Raw genomic sequence first — 16,898 nt, 5'->3', positions numbered from 1 at the left:
CTCAAATATTGTTTCTTGATAAAGAATATTTACTGCAAAAACTAAAAGATGGAGTAGAGACAGCTAGTGTATTATGTTTTTGGTAATGTGTTATTCACTCTTTTTTCCCTTCTATTAGAGAAATGGGAAAACTCCATCCAAAACATGTGAAGAATGATATTTATGGATAAAGACCAATAAGGAATTATTGTTAAAATGGGAACAGAGCCTTGTTTTCTCTTAAATAATGATTTGTTATTAATCTTTGTTTACAAATAATATTTTTCATAGGCCTTTGCATGAGATTTTCTCAAAAAAAAAAAAATCACTCGTATGAGAAATAAAGTAATCATGTAGTAAGCAATATAAGCTGAAGAGCAAAGAAAAGAAAAAGGAAAACTCATACCCTAATTTGCATTTCGTAGCCTTTTACCCTTAAAAAAAAAGAGGTCTATGGTCCAAAATGTAATGTAAGTTATTTTTGTAAAAGTGAAGTGTCATTTGTTTAATCCCAGAAATATGCTTTTTCTCACTTTCCATTTTTTTTAAAATTTATAGTATTTATTAGGAGGGGAAAAAAAAGAAATCAATTTTTTTTTATAATTTTAATAATGTAATTAATTTTTCTTGGAATGAAGGGGGAAAAAGTAGTTTAGGTATTCCAAAATATAAAGCGTTTCATAACACATTTTTGGAGGTGATTTGATAAAGTATATTTTGATAAAATAGTTAAAAGTAAGTTATACACCTTCCATCCCATTTTATAAGATATTTTTTTAAAGTAATTTAATATTTCAAAATATAAGACATATTAAAAAATAAGATTTTATTAATGATAATTGTTTCAATATTACTTATTATTTCACTTCTTAAATATATTTCCTTCCCTACATCTTATTAATCAAGAGTATTTTTAGAAAGTTTGCATAAGAATTAAAATTATAAAATTTTTAAATCAACTTCATTGATATATACATCTTTGTCAAAAAAATACCATATAAAATGAGAATAGAGAATATTATGGACCTATGCATGTATGTATGTAATGATGTTGTAAGAAGTGATGGCATATTAATAGTAGTTTAGTTTGACATACTTAACTTACATTGGATTATATATTTTAGGGGTGTTGATGAGACGGAATCAAAATAACCTTGGCATGCATCTTGTTTCATCCCAAGTTATGTTAATAATTGAGAAATCCCGATAAAAAAGATATAAGATGAAGGAGAGATCTAAATAACATTTATTAAATTACATAATTTGTTAAGTATAAAATCAAAATAATATGAGTATATAAATTTAATCATTGAGTTAAAACAATCACAATTTAAAGTGAAAGAATACAACTTAATACTAATTATAGAATTACATCAATCACTATCACAATTTAAAATCAAATATACTCTGTTAAAAAAAAGTCAAATACACAACAATTTGAAAATTACCCCGTCCAAAAATTTATTTTTCATTTATCTGTTTCTAAAAGTTGTTGAATTTGCATCTAATGCTTGTTAGTCAATGGGTTGAAAGAAAATTAAAGAAAAAGAAAAATAATTAGAAAGTGGTGATATTTAAAAAAATTATTAATAAAACTTTATTTTTATCAAAATGTCTTATATTTTAATATAGCAAATCTCCACCAAAATGTCTTATACAATGGGATTGAAGTAAGTATTTCATAATCTAACATGCAGAATTATAAATTATCACACAATTGTGGGTTTTTATGTTATCGTTATAAAAAATATAACAAAATTGTAAATAATTTATGTACTGTAGAAAAAACAGTGATTTTAATGAACATAAAACAGTATTTTGAACTGAATTTACCAAAGGTAAGATTTCAGTAACATGAGATCTCCTTAGGTTGCTTTAATGTTTTCTAAAAGGTGTGTGTGGTCGCCATTTTTGCGTTATAGAGTGAATTAAGCCTTATGCTTCAAGATATATATATATATATATATATATATATATAATAGGCGACAGCAAACAAGTTATAAAATTAAGAGAAAAACAGTATTAAACTAACTACAGTAAATAAATAAATAAATCAAACTGGATGGAATTGTTTTAATCATTTTCATTGTTAAATCAAAATCAAGAAAGAATAAAGGCTGGGAATGTTAAACTCTTTATATTAAGTATGTTTGATGATAGTTTACTTTACTAAAATAGCTTACCGTTTAATTAAACACACCTTAAGTTTTACATATTTTTAATCCACCTCCGTTCTCTCTAATAGGGAAAAGCTTCTTCACAAATTAGAGACGATTTTAGAGTTTTTAAATTATTTAAAAATTATTTATTTTTTAATATTAAATAAATGGGTTTTAGAATAGTATCAGCTATAAATTCAGATTTACACAGCCAAAATGAAGAAGTTTACAATAATAAATTATGAGCTATAAAATCAGATTATAAAGCCAGTATTAGCAATGACAGTGTTTCACAACGATAAATTATCAGCATCACAGCAAATGATGAAAGTCAAAGTTGAGGAGAAATAGAGTATTCTTGCTGCATAAATAAGAGTGCTCGCACGCGGATAGATATACACAATTTTATTATATTCTCACCGAATAAATATGTAAAGTATTAATAATATATATATATATATATCCTTCTCATTTAAAAATATAAAATAATTTTAATTTTTTAAAGTGTAATTATTTTTTTATTTTTAAAAGTGTCCCTATCAATAATAGAATATTTAATAGATAAATATAAAAAAACTAATTTAAAAATAAGTAACTATTTTATTAGAATGAGATTCAATTAAAAATATTTTATATTTTTAAATAAAAAAAATATATTATTTTATATTTAAAATGGGATGGAACACAAAACATCGCAATAGTAAATCTGTGTTCCATCTCGGACATATTTTTATCTCGTTTCATTTTCTATTGAAATGGGATAAATCCATCTCGATTTAGGACAACTGGGACAAATATGAACACCTTACTATATTTTTTTGTCCTATTATTTTTACTTAAATTTGATAATTTCATGTAGGATCCATGTTTCTCAAAAGAGAAAATGATAATAAAGTCAAAATTAGGAATTCATGATGATTAATTCCTTGACAAAAAATTTTTAAAAAATAAATTATAAATATTAATTCAAACAGTTATAATTAAAAAATTTAATTGTAAATTAAAATTTATATTTAAAATGTAAATATCTAATTTATAATTAAAATTTATAAATTTATGATTGTTTAAATTAATATTAATAATTAATTTTTTAACAAAATTATTTAGAATTTAACTATTATAAATTTATAAATCCATGCAAATTGCATAGATCTACATTTTTTAAAATAAAATGTATAATTTGAGGTAATCATTAACTGGGAAAAATTATCAACTATAAAATATATAATTTGCGGTAATCATTAACTGGGAAAAATTATCAACTTGTTCCGTAAGGCATGAATGATGGTTCCATATCCAAGACCCAACCATTTTTGCTTTGGTGGACAAAGAGGTCTGAATCCCCAAGAAATATATATTTTCTGTTTAAAAATATAAAATATTTTTAATAAAATTTTACTCTTTAATAAAATAATTATTTATTTTTAAATTAACTTTATTTTTTCATATCTACTCTAATTAAATAATTTATAATAAATATAAAATTATTATTAATAAAAATATTTTTAAAAAATAACAATTATATTTTAAAGGATTATAAATGCTTATATTTTTTAATATTAAGTTTTTTAAAATATATTTTATATTTTTTAAGACAGTGAGTATATATATATATATATATAATTTATTTACGACTGATTCTCACGTTATCGTGCATCGGTACTCATCCATTCCCATTTCCCAACAGCATCAGATCTGTGCAGGGAAGAAATCGTCCCCCATGCCCCAAAAAACAAAAACAAAAGAAAAAGAAAAAAGAAACAAGGAAAAGATGATAATGATGAAGGAACAAGAGAAAGAAAAGAGGGAAAAAATAAAGAAAGTTAAAAAAATGATAATAAAATTTTCTTAAGTTATATAAATAATAATTTAATTTTTTAAAATATCATAATTTTATTAAAGTTTTTAGAGATTTTAATGTCAATAAATTTTGACTTGAAAATACCATTTTAACTTTATTGATAAGTTATGATTTTTTATTCAATTCTTATAATTCTTTAAATAAAAGTTGTTATTTTTTCAACAAAAATAATAAATGTGGTTTATTATTTTGAGAACTTATTTTTCAATAATAAAAATTACACTTAAAAAATTGTAATTACTTATTCAACTCCTACAATTTACAAAACAAAAATTATTATTTCTTCAAAAAAAAAGTATGTGATTGGAGTTTATTTTTCAATAATAAAAATTACATTTAACAAATTATAATTTCTTGTTCAACTTTTATGATTCACAAAATAAAATTTATAATTAAGGCATGTTATTTTTCAATAAGGGCAAAATAATTTTTTTACTTTAAAATTTATTGACACAAAAGTATCTAAGGACTTCAGTAAAATTACAAAATTTTAAGGAATTGAATTATTATTTATATAGTTTTGGAGATTTTATTGTCATTTTTTCAAAGAGAATTGTAAAAGCAAGGAATATTAGTATTATTTTGAATATTTGATGAAATATATTTATATTTAAAAATTTATTTTTATGAAATTTTAGTTTTATACAAATATTTTATATTTCAATCGTGGATTAATTTTTAAAATTTTTAAGTTTCAAAAATATTTCCTGTACTCAGCTAATCTTTCATATATTACTTGCTGTTGGTAAGAAAAAAAAAAGTATTATATGGTGATATTAGCTTTTCATAACTTAAAATAGCTATCTATTTGCATATAAACTACGTTTAGAATTTTTAAGTTTATACAAATACAAATATTCCTGGCTCTTTTTAAAATTAATAATACTTTTATTGATTAAATTACAGTTTACTAATTCAAAGTGACCTAAGTGGTAGACACTCTTGTTGTTTAAGTAAATGATTGAAAATTTGAATCATCCTTATTATAAAAGCATATTTGACTATCTCACTATAATTAAGAAAATGTGGTTAAGTGTGAGTCATTAACTTTGTAATAAATGTTTAATTTTATCCATATTAATTTAAAAGTTTATAAATTTACATTACATTCTTTCTTGTAATTTATAAATTTAAACAAGGGTAATACAAAAAATTATAATTCATATTTTATCAATTATCTTATATTAAGGATTATCAATTTCTTCTATAAGGTGTTTTATGTAGTAATAATGAATGGGGAACTCTACCATTTATCTTTAATGGCCAAAACAATTGTGTTTCTGTACTTCAGCTAAGACAAACTCTTCAAATTACTTTTACTTCTCTCATCCTATTGATAGGATAAAAATAATATTTATTTTGATTTTATTTATAAAAACATTTCACTAATTTTTATGTCTATTTTTATCCTTTAAACTTTATTAAATGCTAGAAAAGTTATTAAATGTTAAAAGTATTTATTTTAAAATGTACGTATATATATAATGGGATTAAAATTAAAAAATTATTAAATTTTTAGATAATTAATAATTTTTAAAATTTTCCTTAATTTTGATAAAATATTATAGAAATAATTTATAAATAAAATTGAAAAAAAGTATATTTATAACATCAAGACATGTGATGTGTAATGTGCGGTCGTGCAGCGCGTGTAACTCCCTCCACACCTTCAACCTTGTCATGCGAATCAATTATTGAGCCCTTTTAATCACGTACTCATTTTTTTTTAAAAAAAAAGACTTACTTCTTAAAAAAATAATATTTTGCAAAAAGAAATGGTGACATGTGCACGTTAGCAGATCTGTTTGGAATCAAATATTAACGAACCGTGTTTGATAATAAATGCTTATTTGTAAAGTAAATTTGAGAAGGTCATGACTAATTGAAAAACACTACATTAAGTATCAAATTAAACATATTTAATTATGACATGTGAATAATGACTCATAATAAATTTTATGCAAAAAAATTTAGCAACTAATAATACTACATGAAGAATTCGTTTTTAATTTAAATATCTTTGGTAACCAAAATTGAAGATTGGATTATCACATGGCTTATGAATAACAACCTTTCTAATATAATTAAGTGTAAACAGCTATTACTTATTAGTGTATTTGGAAATTTCGATGCACATTTGTTTTTATGGTAAAAGTGTTGATTCTATTGAGGTAAATTTTCTGGTTGACAGATCTTTGTGTAAAATTAATGCTGTACATATATCTAAATTTGGGAGCAAGGCTGATAAAAATAAGAAAGTGAAGTTGCCTTGGTATTTTCCAAATAAAGGTGGGATTAAATTGAATTATGATGGGGCTTTTGATGAGAAAAATGACTGTGGTGGTATTAGGATTGTTGGAAGAGATAAATTGTGTAATTTTGTAAAAGATATAAGGAAAAAGGTGGTGGATTCTTTGACTTTGATGATTAAAGCTTTAGCTTTAAAAAAAATTCTGCCACTTGCTAGAGAATTTGGGGCTTTAAATATGTGTGTTGAAGGGAATTGTAAGGTTTTATATAAGGTTGTTACCAATGATGTGGCTATTAATTGCTTGTGACTGAAAAAGTGCTGACATTATAAATAATATTTGTTGTTTATGACTTTATGTGAAAAATTATTGTTTGTCTCTTGTTTGCAAGAATGGGAATAAAGCTGCGAATTTTCTTGTGGGTGATGCTAAAAGGAAGATGAAATTGATTGGTTTGGTGTTGTCACTTTCATTCACCTTGGCTTGAATTTTGCTTTTTAACAAGGTTAAAGCTTTGAATATTGATGTTGCTAGTAAGAATGTATATTTTGTAAAGAAAGACACTGGTTGGTGACTTTATATGTGATTTGCGCTGTTTTTCTGTTGGATATTTGTTATTCTTGACTTTTATTTGGTTAAATTGATTATTGTTTTTTTATTTTGGCATGCTTTGGTGTGTTAGGTTTTATGTGTTGATTTTTTTAATTGTTTTTTTTTTACTTCGGCTATTAGTTATTGTAATTATTTTTTGTGATTAATAAAATTGGGTCTTTTCTAGCAAAAAAAATATTTATAAGGAGATTTTTTGGTAATTGTTTATACAATCTTTTTTTGTTGGCAAAAGATTGAATTATTCCGCCAAAGTCCATTAAGAAGCTTACTATACTCTTGCGTGGAATCCAGATTAGCATGATCAAATAGATTGGGGGACCACCGTATCACCATTATCCAATATATTATTGCTGGCACGAATCTCAATATAATAATTTTTTCGCCGAAATCTCAAATATAATATTTAATTGACTAAAAGTCTTCCCAAAAAAGATTATGTTTTATGTTAATAATCTACTACGGAAGTCAGATCCAAATGTTGTTGCAAAAGCTATATAAAATCCAGAATTTTAACATATTTAGAAATTATAATTTTTAAATAAGAAAAAAAATTAATATGTTGGTTTTATAGATTTATTGAGAGAGAATTTTATTTAAGGATCATGGGTGTGACATATTTTTTTAAAAAAACTTAATACAATCTAAAATTTTATTGTAGGATATTGGGCCAAAATTGAATTAAAATTGTAAAATAAAGTTATCAAGATATCTTTCTTCAGCATGTTGAAAGTAACAAGCAACACAAGAGAATTAACAAATACAAGAAAGCATTTAACAAGCTTTCACCTAAAAAAAAAAACATTTAACAAATAATATAATTGATTAATAATAGAAGTCAATGTGGCAATTTAAACATGTAACTTGTTAAATGGTTATCATTACTTCTAAAATTAAGAACGTTACCTATCAATTCTCTTGCATTACTTGTTACATTCAATGCATTGCAACCAACATGATTATTAATATTTAAGAAGACTTCTGAATTAATTTCTTAACTTTAATTTATTTATTAATTCTTTAGACTTAAAATTAATGAAGAAAATAGTAAAGGAATATCAATCACTCTTTAAAATAAGATAATTAGAGAAAAATAATGAAGGACTATCAATCTTTCTTTATAATAAGATAATTAGTAAGAAAAATAGTGAAAAACTATCATCCCTTTCTAAAATTAAATAATTAGCGAGGCACTAGCTAATTACTACAAAAAAATAACTTTTAATGAATTATAAATTTAATTATTTTTATTTAAAAATAAAAATAAAATTTAAAAATTAACTAAAATATTCATAATAAAATTATTTAATATTTAATATTTGCTTTATTTTAAGTTCATTTTATTTACAAAAAATAATATTTTATTAAAAATATAATATAAAGAGTCATATAAATACAAATATTAATATTTTTAACATATTAATAATTGAAAATATAATATAATATACATGTGTATTTTATAATATATTATTTGATATCTTTGTGTAATTAAATAATATATATTTAATTTTTCATATGATGACTATAGATGTGTTTAAGTTCAATTGATAAAGAAAGAAAACATAATGCTTGGGAAAGGTAGGAGGGTCAAGGATTTAAGTCTTAACCTTATCATTAATATAACGAATATGTGACGTGACAGTAAGCGAGTGATGTAACATAAGGTAAAAAATGATATAGCATGAGTTGTCACACACGTAACTGGTGACAAAACAAGTGATGATAGGTGACATGGTATGAGCTAGCTTACACATGGCTAGTAATGAGGCACTAGTGATGTGGCATTAGATGGCAAGTTTTAAATATAGGAATGTTTAATGAAGGATCAAATTTCTCACTAAATTGGTAAGGAAATGTATTTCGTCACTAAATGTAATAAGACTGTTTTTTGCAATGAAATTAGTAAGGGACAAAATCCATCGCTAAATGGCAATTTAGTGAGGGATGCTAAATTGGTTTTTTTTTTTTCTGTAGTGTACTTATTAACTCCATAACTTTTCTCATGATGTCCATGTGGTGAGTTAAATTTATCAATTATTAAGTTGTTAACATAACTTATAAAATCAAGTATACTGCTTGTTAATTGCTTTACTTTACATCATAGTTTTCTTATGTTACTTATTTTGCTACAACATATTGGAATAAGGATATTTTGATTATTTTGTTTTACGATATTATTTTAAGGGTTAACGTGCATTTTTTTTTGAACTTTTTTTAGGAGCACTGGTTACTCTGCACTGATAAGTGGGGTAATTTTTCTCCTAAATTATTTTTTTGATAAGCAAAAAACCTCTTCTATTAATTAGCCATTAATTTTGCCATTCTTTGTTGACATGATATGTGCAAGGGGCCCAACATACAGTTACAGGTAAGACTCTAATCATATTTTTTGGAACTAATTTTTTCCTCAACTCTTTTCAAAGGAGCATTGTGCACCCTTAAGCTTTTTTCTAAGAGTGTTAAGTACCTTAAATTTTTGTTAAAATAAAATTTAATAAATATTATTAAAATATTAAATATTTTTATATTTAATAATTGAAATATTATTATTTATAAATATCCATTCAAAAATAATAAATATTTTATAAATAATTTTTAAATATTTTCTAAGATAGTGGCCATATTGTTCATATGGGTAGGAACTTACCTATATTTTTAATTTTTAATATTGGTTAAGTTCCTTAAATTTTTAGATCCTTCTCTATAATTTTTTTGGATAACTAATGATTTTCTTTCAAAATATTACAATATCCAAATTTAATACTCTCTATACATTGTAATGTTGGAGATAAAATCAAAAACATGCATGACATATCAGAATCAATAATATGCCAACAAAAATATTTATTTAAAAGATATCATCTATTTCATTAATATGCTACAAAAAATATAACTTAACAAGAGAATAATGAAGAGATGAGAAAAAAAAATCCTTCCATTAATTTAAAGGTTCATTCCTTTCATTTTTAATACAAAATTATAAAATATTAAAAATATTAAAATATTAAATTTGGTTGTGTAATATTTTGGAAGAAGATTATTAGTTGATAAAAAATTACAGAGAATGACCCAAGAAATTTAAAGAACTTAATCAATATTAAAAATATAATTAATATATAAAAATATTATTACTCATCTATGAATCTATGAAAAATTAGTTTAAACTATTAATATTTAAAAATAATTTATAAATATTGAATGAATATGTATAAATAATAATTTTTAAATTTTTAAATATTAAAATATTTAATATTTTAATAATATTTATTAAATTTTATTTTAACAAAATTTCAGGGTGTCTAGTGCTTTTAAAAAGATTTTAAGGTACCCAATACTCCTAAAAAAAAGAGTTCAAAGGCAATTTAGCATCATAGGATATGTTTAGAGTTTTACTTTGTCACTATATGTGGACCTTATGCACATGTTAAATTAGCAGGAAATGAACAATTTAATAGCTTACTCAAAAAAAGGGTTTTTTTTCTTGTTCATCAGAAAAATAATTTAGGGATAAAACTCTATTGCTTATCAGTATAAGATGCCTAACACTTCTCAAAAAAAAATCAAAGGTAAAAATATACCTTAATTCTTATTTCAATTGAGGGCCAATATCATGCGATGAAATTTAAGATTGTATTGAACTTGATTTGAAAATATATCCCATCCATATCTTTAGGTGAAATTCTCTTACTTATTTATCTATGAAAGTTAAAATGGTCAAATGATAAATTGGCCTTTAAAACTGCAGGTCTAGAGGCATCTTGTAACATTCCAAATTTTCATACTAAATTTTTGCAATTTTCTAAAATATATTATATCAAATTCAAGTAATTACACACACTTGACATGATAAAAAAAGATCTACTATAGTATTAAAGAGTAAAATGTACTTTAAAAAAAATACTACCACAATAGATAGGAGTTTACTTAACTTAAAACATTTCATAAAGTTTAGTACCACAACAAGAAAAGATATACCACGATAAAAAGAGTTAAATTTATTAAAGTAAGGGACTACCATGATAATTTAGAGAAAACTATGTATATTAAGATAAATCAAGTAGTTGAAAACTTAAAACATATGTATTTAATGGATCCCATTAAAAACTAATATTTAAATAGAATAAAATGATAAAAGAGGTAATTAAAAGTGGTTATGTAATTAATTGAGTTTAAATGAAATTAATGATGATGGTCATTATATTTTTTAGACCTATAGTTTAAATATCAATTTACTTTTTTTTAATCCAAGTTAAAATTCTTGAATTCTTCCTTTAAAAAGAAATTAACAACTTTTATATTGCTATTAAAAGAATATATTTCTTCCGCTTAAAAATATAAGGCATTTTTAATCAAATCTCACTTTTAATAAAGTAGTTACCCACTTTCAAAATAACCTTATTTTTTTATATTTACTCTCATTAAATACCCTACAATAAATATAAAATCATTAATCAATAGGAATACTTTTAAAAAAAGGCAATAATTACACTTTAAAATATTAAAAATACCTTATATTTTTAAACATTTGACTCCTTAAAAAATGCTTTATATTTTTTAATAGAGGGAGTATAATTTTAAAATTAATTACATATTTTTATAACTCACAATTTAAATAACTATATCATGTCTTGTTAATAATTTATATATATATATATATATATAATTTTCAAAAAAATTAATAAAAATATAAACATTGTATTAAATAATATTTTCTTTTCTAGCCAAAAATATTATATCAAATTTTTTAAAACCTTCAAAAGTGTTTTTGCTTAAAAAAGTTAATAAATCATTTATAATTTTACCTTTTAAAAATTAATATATTTAATTAATTAAATAATAAGGATTTGATTAAAATAAAATAAATTATGAAAACCCAATTTAAAATTAAAGAAAATTATAACAACGTGTTGACTAATTTTCATTTTAAATAATTATAATAAAATTACCATATTCTCCTTGATCATTCTCTGACAGTAGTGGAGTCGATTTAAAAACCGTATAGAGGCAGGCGATTTCCACCACTCACGCCGTTCCCCACGTCATTTAGTTCGGGCTTCCTCTAACAATCCTTATGCCCGCCGGAGAAATACGCTACGCGTCCCCGCCACCGTCCACGACGGGCTCCTCCTCCGCCTACGAAGACGAGGCCTGGGTCTGGGCTCAGATCAAAGCGGAGGCCCGCCGCGACGCCGAGTCCGAGCCCGCCTTAGCTAGCTACCTCTACTCCACTATCCTCGCTCACTCTTCCCTCGAACGCTCCCTCTCCTTCCATTTGGGCAACAAGCTATGCTCTTCCACGCTTCTCTCCACCCTCCTTTACGATCTCTTCCTCAACACCTTCACTTCTGACCCTTCTCTCCGTGCCGCCGCCGTTGCCGACCTTCGCGCCGCCCGAGAACGTGATCCTGCTTGTGTCTCCTTCTCCCACTGCCTCCTGAACTACAAGGGTTTCCTCGCCTGCCAGGTATTTCAATTTCTCACCTACGATTCGTTTCTCGTTTTTATCGTGAGGTTTGTGTGTGTATATGTATCGCGTATTTTGTCTGAGATATTTTCCCGTTACGGTTGGAACTTTCTCTTATCGCTATGCTATTATCAATTGAATCTTAGGATGCTCCATTTATATCGTCTCTTCTTAATAATTGAGCCGACGCTTTGCACATCGGATTTTTCAGTTTTTTTTTTTTTGGATTTTGTTCCTTTTTCACCTGAAGGGAAAATCTTCAATTGCAGGCACACCGTGTGGCGAATAGGTTGTGGCAGCAATCTCGGAGGCCATTAGCTCTGGCTCTGCACTCTCGTATTGCGGATGTGTTTGCAGTGGATATACACCCTGCAGCGAAGATTGGGAAAGGAATCCTGCTGGATCATGCTACCGGCTTGGTGGTGGGTGAGACGGCGGTGATCGGCAACAACGTGTCGATTCTGCATCATGTGACTCTGGGAGGGACAGGGAAAGTCAGTGGAGATCGGCATCCAAAGATTGGAGATGGAGTGCTTATTGGAGCTGGAGCGACCATTCTAGGGAATATCAAGATTGGAGAAGGTGCTAAAGTCGGTGCTGGATCTGTTGTCTTGATCGATGTGCCGCCGAGGACAACGGCAGTTGGGAATCCGGCGAGGTTGGTGGGTGGAAAAGATAAGCCAGCCAAGCATGAGGATGTGCCTGCAGAGTCCATGGATCACACTTCGTTCATAGCTGAGTGGTCAGATTATGTTATATAGTTTGAAAGCTTTTTAAATCAGAAACATCACTAGTGGATTATAATTTTGGAATATGTTCACATCTCTCCAGCATGTAATTGTAGATTTTGGATTTTCAGAGTTGGAAACTCAAAAATGTGACATTAACTTGTTGGGCTTACCTATCAGCATGATTTGATAATTCTGTATGATAATTTTAGGCTCATCATACACATGTGCTATGTTGCCAACAGATCTTAGTTTAAGCACTGATTTACAAGCATTTCAAGATGAGGTTTTTGTAATCAGATTGTCATCTTGCTACCTAGAACATGACATTGCGTGAGCCACTTTAAGTAAAGAGGAAAAACATATACAAAGGATCGAAGCAGATCTTTTCTAATCTTTCCTATATTCATAGAAGTCAATCCATATGGTATCATGGAAAGCAGTGATGGATGTAATTGTAAATATAAGCATGATTTCAGATGAAGTTACTTTTTATGTTAGTGTTCTTCCTGACGTATCAATACATGGAATAGTTTTGAGCTCATCTTGCTTTAATCATGGTTAGTTTTTTCTCGTTTGCTGTCACCTGTAGTTGCAGAACGGGGAAACTGCTTTGGTTGCTTGTCTTTATGATGTTGATGACTGTCTGACTGTCTTATAAATATATATATACTCTTTCAACAGACGGAGAATTACTTTTTTATCTATTTATAAGTTATGTCATCAATTTTTTATAACAAGTTTTTCTCTTGCCTTCTATTAAATGTTGGTGTGAGAAAATATATTATTAAAATATTATATCTAATAGGGATTAGGGCTGCACAAATACTGGACTGGATCGGGTTGGATGCCAGCTCGAAGTCTAGTCTCAATGGAGATCGGGCTAGAATTTTCAGTCCAAGGATTGGACGGGTTATTAATAACCGGTGTAACAAGTGTACCTTTTACACCGGTTTCAATCCCAACCGATATAAAAGGTGCACTTTTTACACCGGTTGGGATCGGAACCGGTGTAAAAAGTTAAAGTAAATTTTTTTTTAATTTTCTTGTATATAACTTTCAACATCGGCTCTATAACCGATGTTAAAAATTTAATTTTTACATCGGGTTTATAACCGATGTAAAAAGAGGGACTTTTTACATCCCCTGGAATAACATCGTCTCGTTAACCGTTGTAAAAAGTCATTTTTAACCGCTGTAAAAAGTCATTTTTGTACTAGTGAGCCTTGTTGGACCTAGGACCTAGATCGGGTTGGATTTGGTCTAGTGGGTTACTAGACCAGTCCAATTTCTTGAATCCAACTCTTTTAAAAAAAAAAGGCCCTTATATCCCCTTTCCTATAATTACTTGCATCAATATCATAGGCTTTTTTTTATATCCCCTTTCCTTTTTTATATTGCTTAATGTTTTTGCTGTCTACGTATGGCGTGAAAACACAATAGAATATATATGCTTTGCATATGTTTCTTTTTTCCAAGTCTTGAGCTAAAGAGGAACGAGAGCATGCATGAGAGTGACGCAAATACATAAACTAAGTAGACACTTGTATTCAGTTAGTAGTATATATAATGACAATAGAGTAATCCTTTTCTAATATTAAGACAACTTGATACTCTACTATCAAATTACAACAACAACAATAACAACAAGCCTTTATCCCACTAGATGGGGTCGGCTACATGGATTGCAAGACGCCATTGTGCTCTATCATTTATCAAGCTTTTAGGAATATTATTAATTAACAGATCGCGTTCAATAACTTTCAAAAGTGTTTTCTTAGGCCTTCCTCTACCTCTCTTAATCGAACTCAAAGTTATATGTTCCACTCTTCTCACTGGTGCCTCCCTTGGTCTTCTTTGTACATGCCCAAACCATCTCAACCGATTTTCTACCATTTTTTCCTCAATAGGTGTCACCCTCACTTTTTCGCGTACGTGCTCATTTCGAATTTTATCTTTACGTGTATGTCCGCACATCCATCGTAACATTCTCATCTCTGCTACTCCAACTTTATGCTCTTGTTGTCCCGTTAGAGCCCAGCATTCACTACTATATAACATTGCCGGTCTAATAGCAGTGCGATAAAAATTTCCTTTAAGTTTATTAGGCACCTTACGATCGCAAATAATTCCTTTAGCTTTTCTCCAATTAAACCACCCAGCTTGAATTCTATGTGAAATATCTCCATTGATTTCGCCATCATTTTGAATAATGGCTCCCAAATATCTAAACTTTTCTACTTGAGGTATAATTTGATCTCCTAATTTCACTTCCAAATTATTGTCGAATAGTCCTTTACCAAATTTACAATATAAATATTCCGTCTTACTTCTACTCAGACGAAAACCTTTCGACTCCATTGTCCTCCTCCATAACTCAAGTTTGCAATTAACCTCTTCTCTTGTATCTGCTATAAGAACTATATCATCCGCGAAGAGCATGCATTTTGAAATTTCCCCTTGAATATGTTCCGTCAAAACATTTAAGATCAAATTGAACAGATAAGGACTTAGAGATGATCCCTGATGTAGTCCAATCTTTATAGGAAAATCCTTTGTTTGACCACTAGGCGTTCTTATACTAGTTTTTACCCCCTCATACATATCTTGTATGGCTTTAATATAAGCAATCCGTACTCCCTTTTTTTCTAACGCTTTCCAAAGCACTTCTCTTGGTATACGGTCATAAGCTTTTTCCAAATCAATAAAAACCATGTGTAGATCTTTATCTTTACAACGATACTTTTCCATTAATCCCCTTAGTTACAGATGATGAAATTAAAAATAGATGGGAGACTTACTTTTCTTCTACTATCAAATTACATTGAAAAAAAAACGGAACACTAAAAGAAAAAATTGAAGACCCATATGACTACATAGATGCTAATCCAAACATCATCTTCCCCACACATTCATGGTACTATTTGTTACCTCCAGCTCTCGTCAACCCCCTTAAACATGCATGCTAGATAAGTGCCAAGTAATAAACTCATTAATATATTCATATTCAGAATATATACATCTCACCATAGTCTACTTAGTCAACAATTCAACATTTCATTATCAAGCTCTATAGTCTATCTAAAAAAATGACTATCCACATATTCTAGCCAACCACATGATGTAGCTAGCTAGCTAAAAAATAAGCATTAGCTTATCAAACTATCATCATGCTTCTTCACATAACAAAAAGTTAGTGAGATGTGTCCAAAATGTATTCAAAATATTTGAAAGTTTGAAAGTTAACAAACATAAGCACCATACAACATCAAATGACGCTCACACAACTATCTTCTCCAACATTAGTAACACTGAAAAGATCTAAAAAAAATATAAAATATAAATAGTCAATGGCATTATATCACAAAAAAAAAAAACAAATACAACTGAAACATATAACAATTCATATAAAATATAAATAGTCAATACCATCATTGCAACACATATCAGTCTTCACCACTCCCTTGGTCTCCTAAAAATTATCAAATTCTTGAAGCATAGATGCAAATTCAGAGATGGATTGTCCAGGAAGCAGCCAATTTTGAGCACAGATAAGTGCTTCAGTCATCTTTAGTGATAGTGAATTCCTATAAGAGTCCACTACACGTCCTCTTATGCTGGAGGCCGATTCAGAGGCCACTGTAGACACTGGAATAGCCAAGACATCACGTGCCATCATAGAAAGAACCTTGTATTTGCTAGAATTAGCTCTCCACCATGCTAATATATTAAAATTATCATCAACAGGGGTATCATCAGTAGAATTAGATGAAAGATATTTATCTAATTCTGATTGTGGTCTGATGAGGTTTTTTCTTTTTGAGATGCTAACCACCTGTGACCTGGATC

General features: G+C 27.5%; 1 protein-coding gene across 1 annotated transcript; it reads left to right on the top strand.

Moving 5' to 3' along the window:
• The first annotated feature begins 11,870 nt into the window (after positions 1-11,870).
• Positions 11,871-13,255, top strand: LOC129291186 (serine acetyltransferase 5). The gene is made up of 2 exons (XM_054928423.1): positions 11,871-12,321; positions 12,591-13,255. Exons 1-2 carry the CDS (start codon positions 11,929-11,931, stop codon positions 13,080-13,082), a joined length of 885 nt encoding a protein of 294 aa, XP_054784398.1. The 5' UTR covers positions 11,871-11,928; the 3' UTR covers positions 13,083-13,255.
• The last annotated feature ends 3,643 nt before the right edge of the window (positions 13,256-16,898 follow it).

The sequence above is a fragment of the Prosopis cineraria genome, unplaced genomic scaffold, assembly GCF_029017545.1.
Source record: "Prosopis cineraria cultivar Desert tree isolate PC_DT_omini unplaced genomic scaffold, ASM2901754v1 PC13, whole genome shotgun sequence".
Lineage (NCBI taxonomy): Eukaryota > Viridiplantae > Streptophyta > Magnoliopsida > Fabales > Fabaceae > Prosopis > Prosopis cineraria.
Note: the sequence above shows the minus strand (reverse complement) of the source record. Positions and strands in the feature narration are given on the sequence as shown.

Excerpts from the sequence above, each read along its gene's own strand:
- LOC129291186 (XM_054928423.1), top strand. The coding sequence starts at position 11,929 with ATGCCCGCCGGAGAAATACGCTACGCGTCCCCGCCACCGTCCACGACG. Across the intron at positions 12,322-12,590 it reads AGGGTTTCCTCGCCTGCCAG|GCACACCGTGTGGCGAATAG; the intron begins GTATTTCAATTT and ends CTTCAATTGCAG.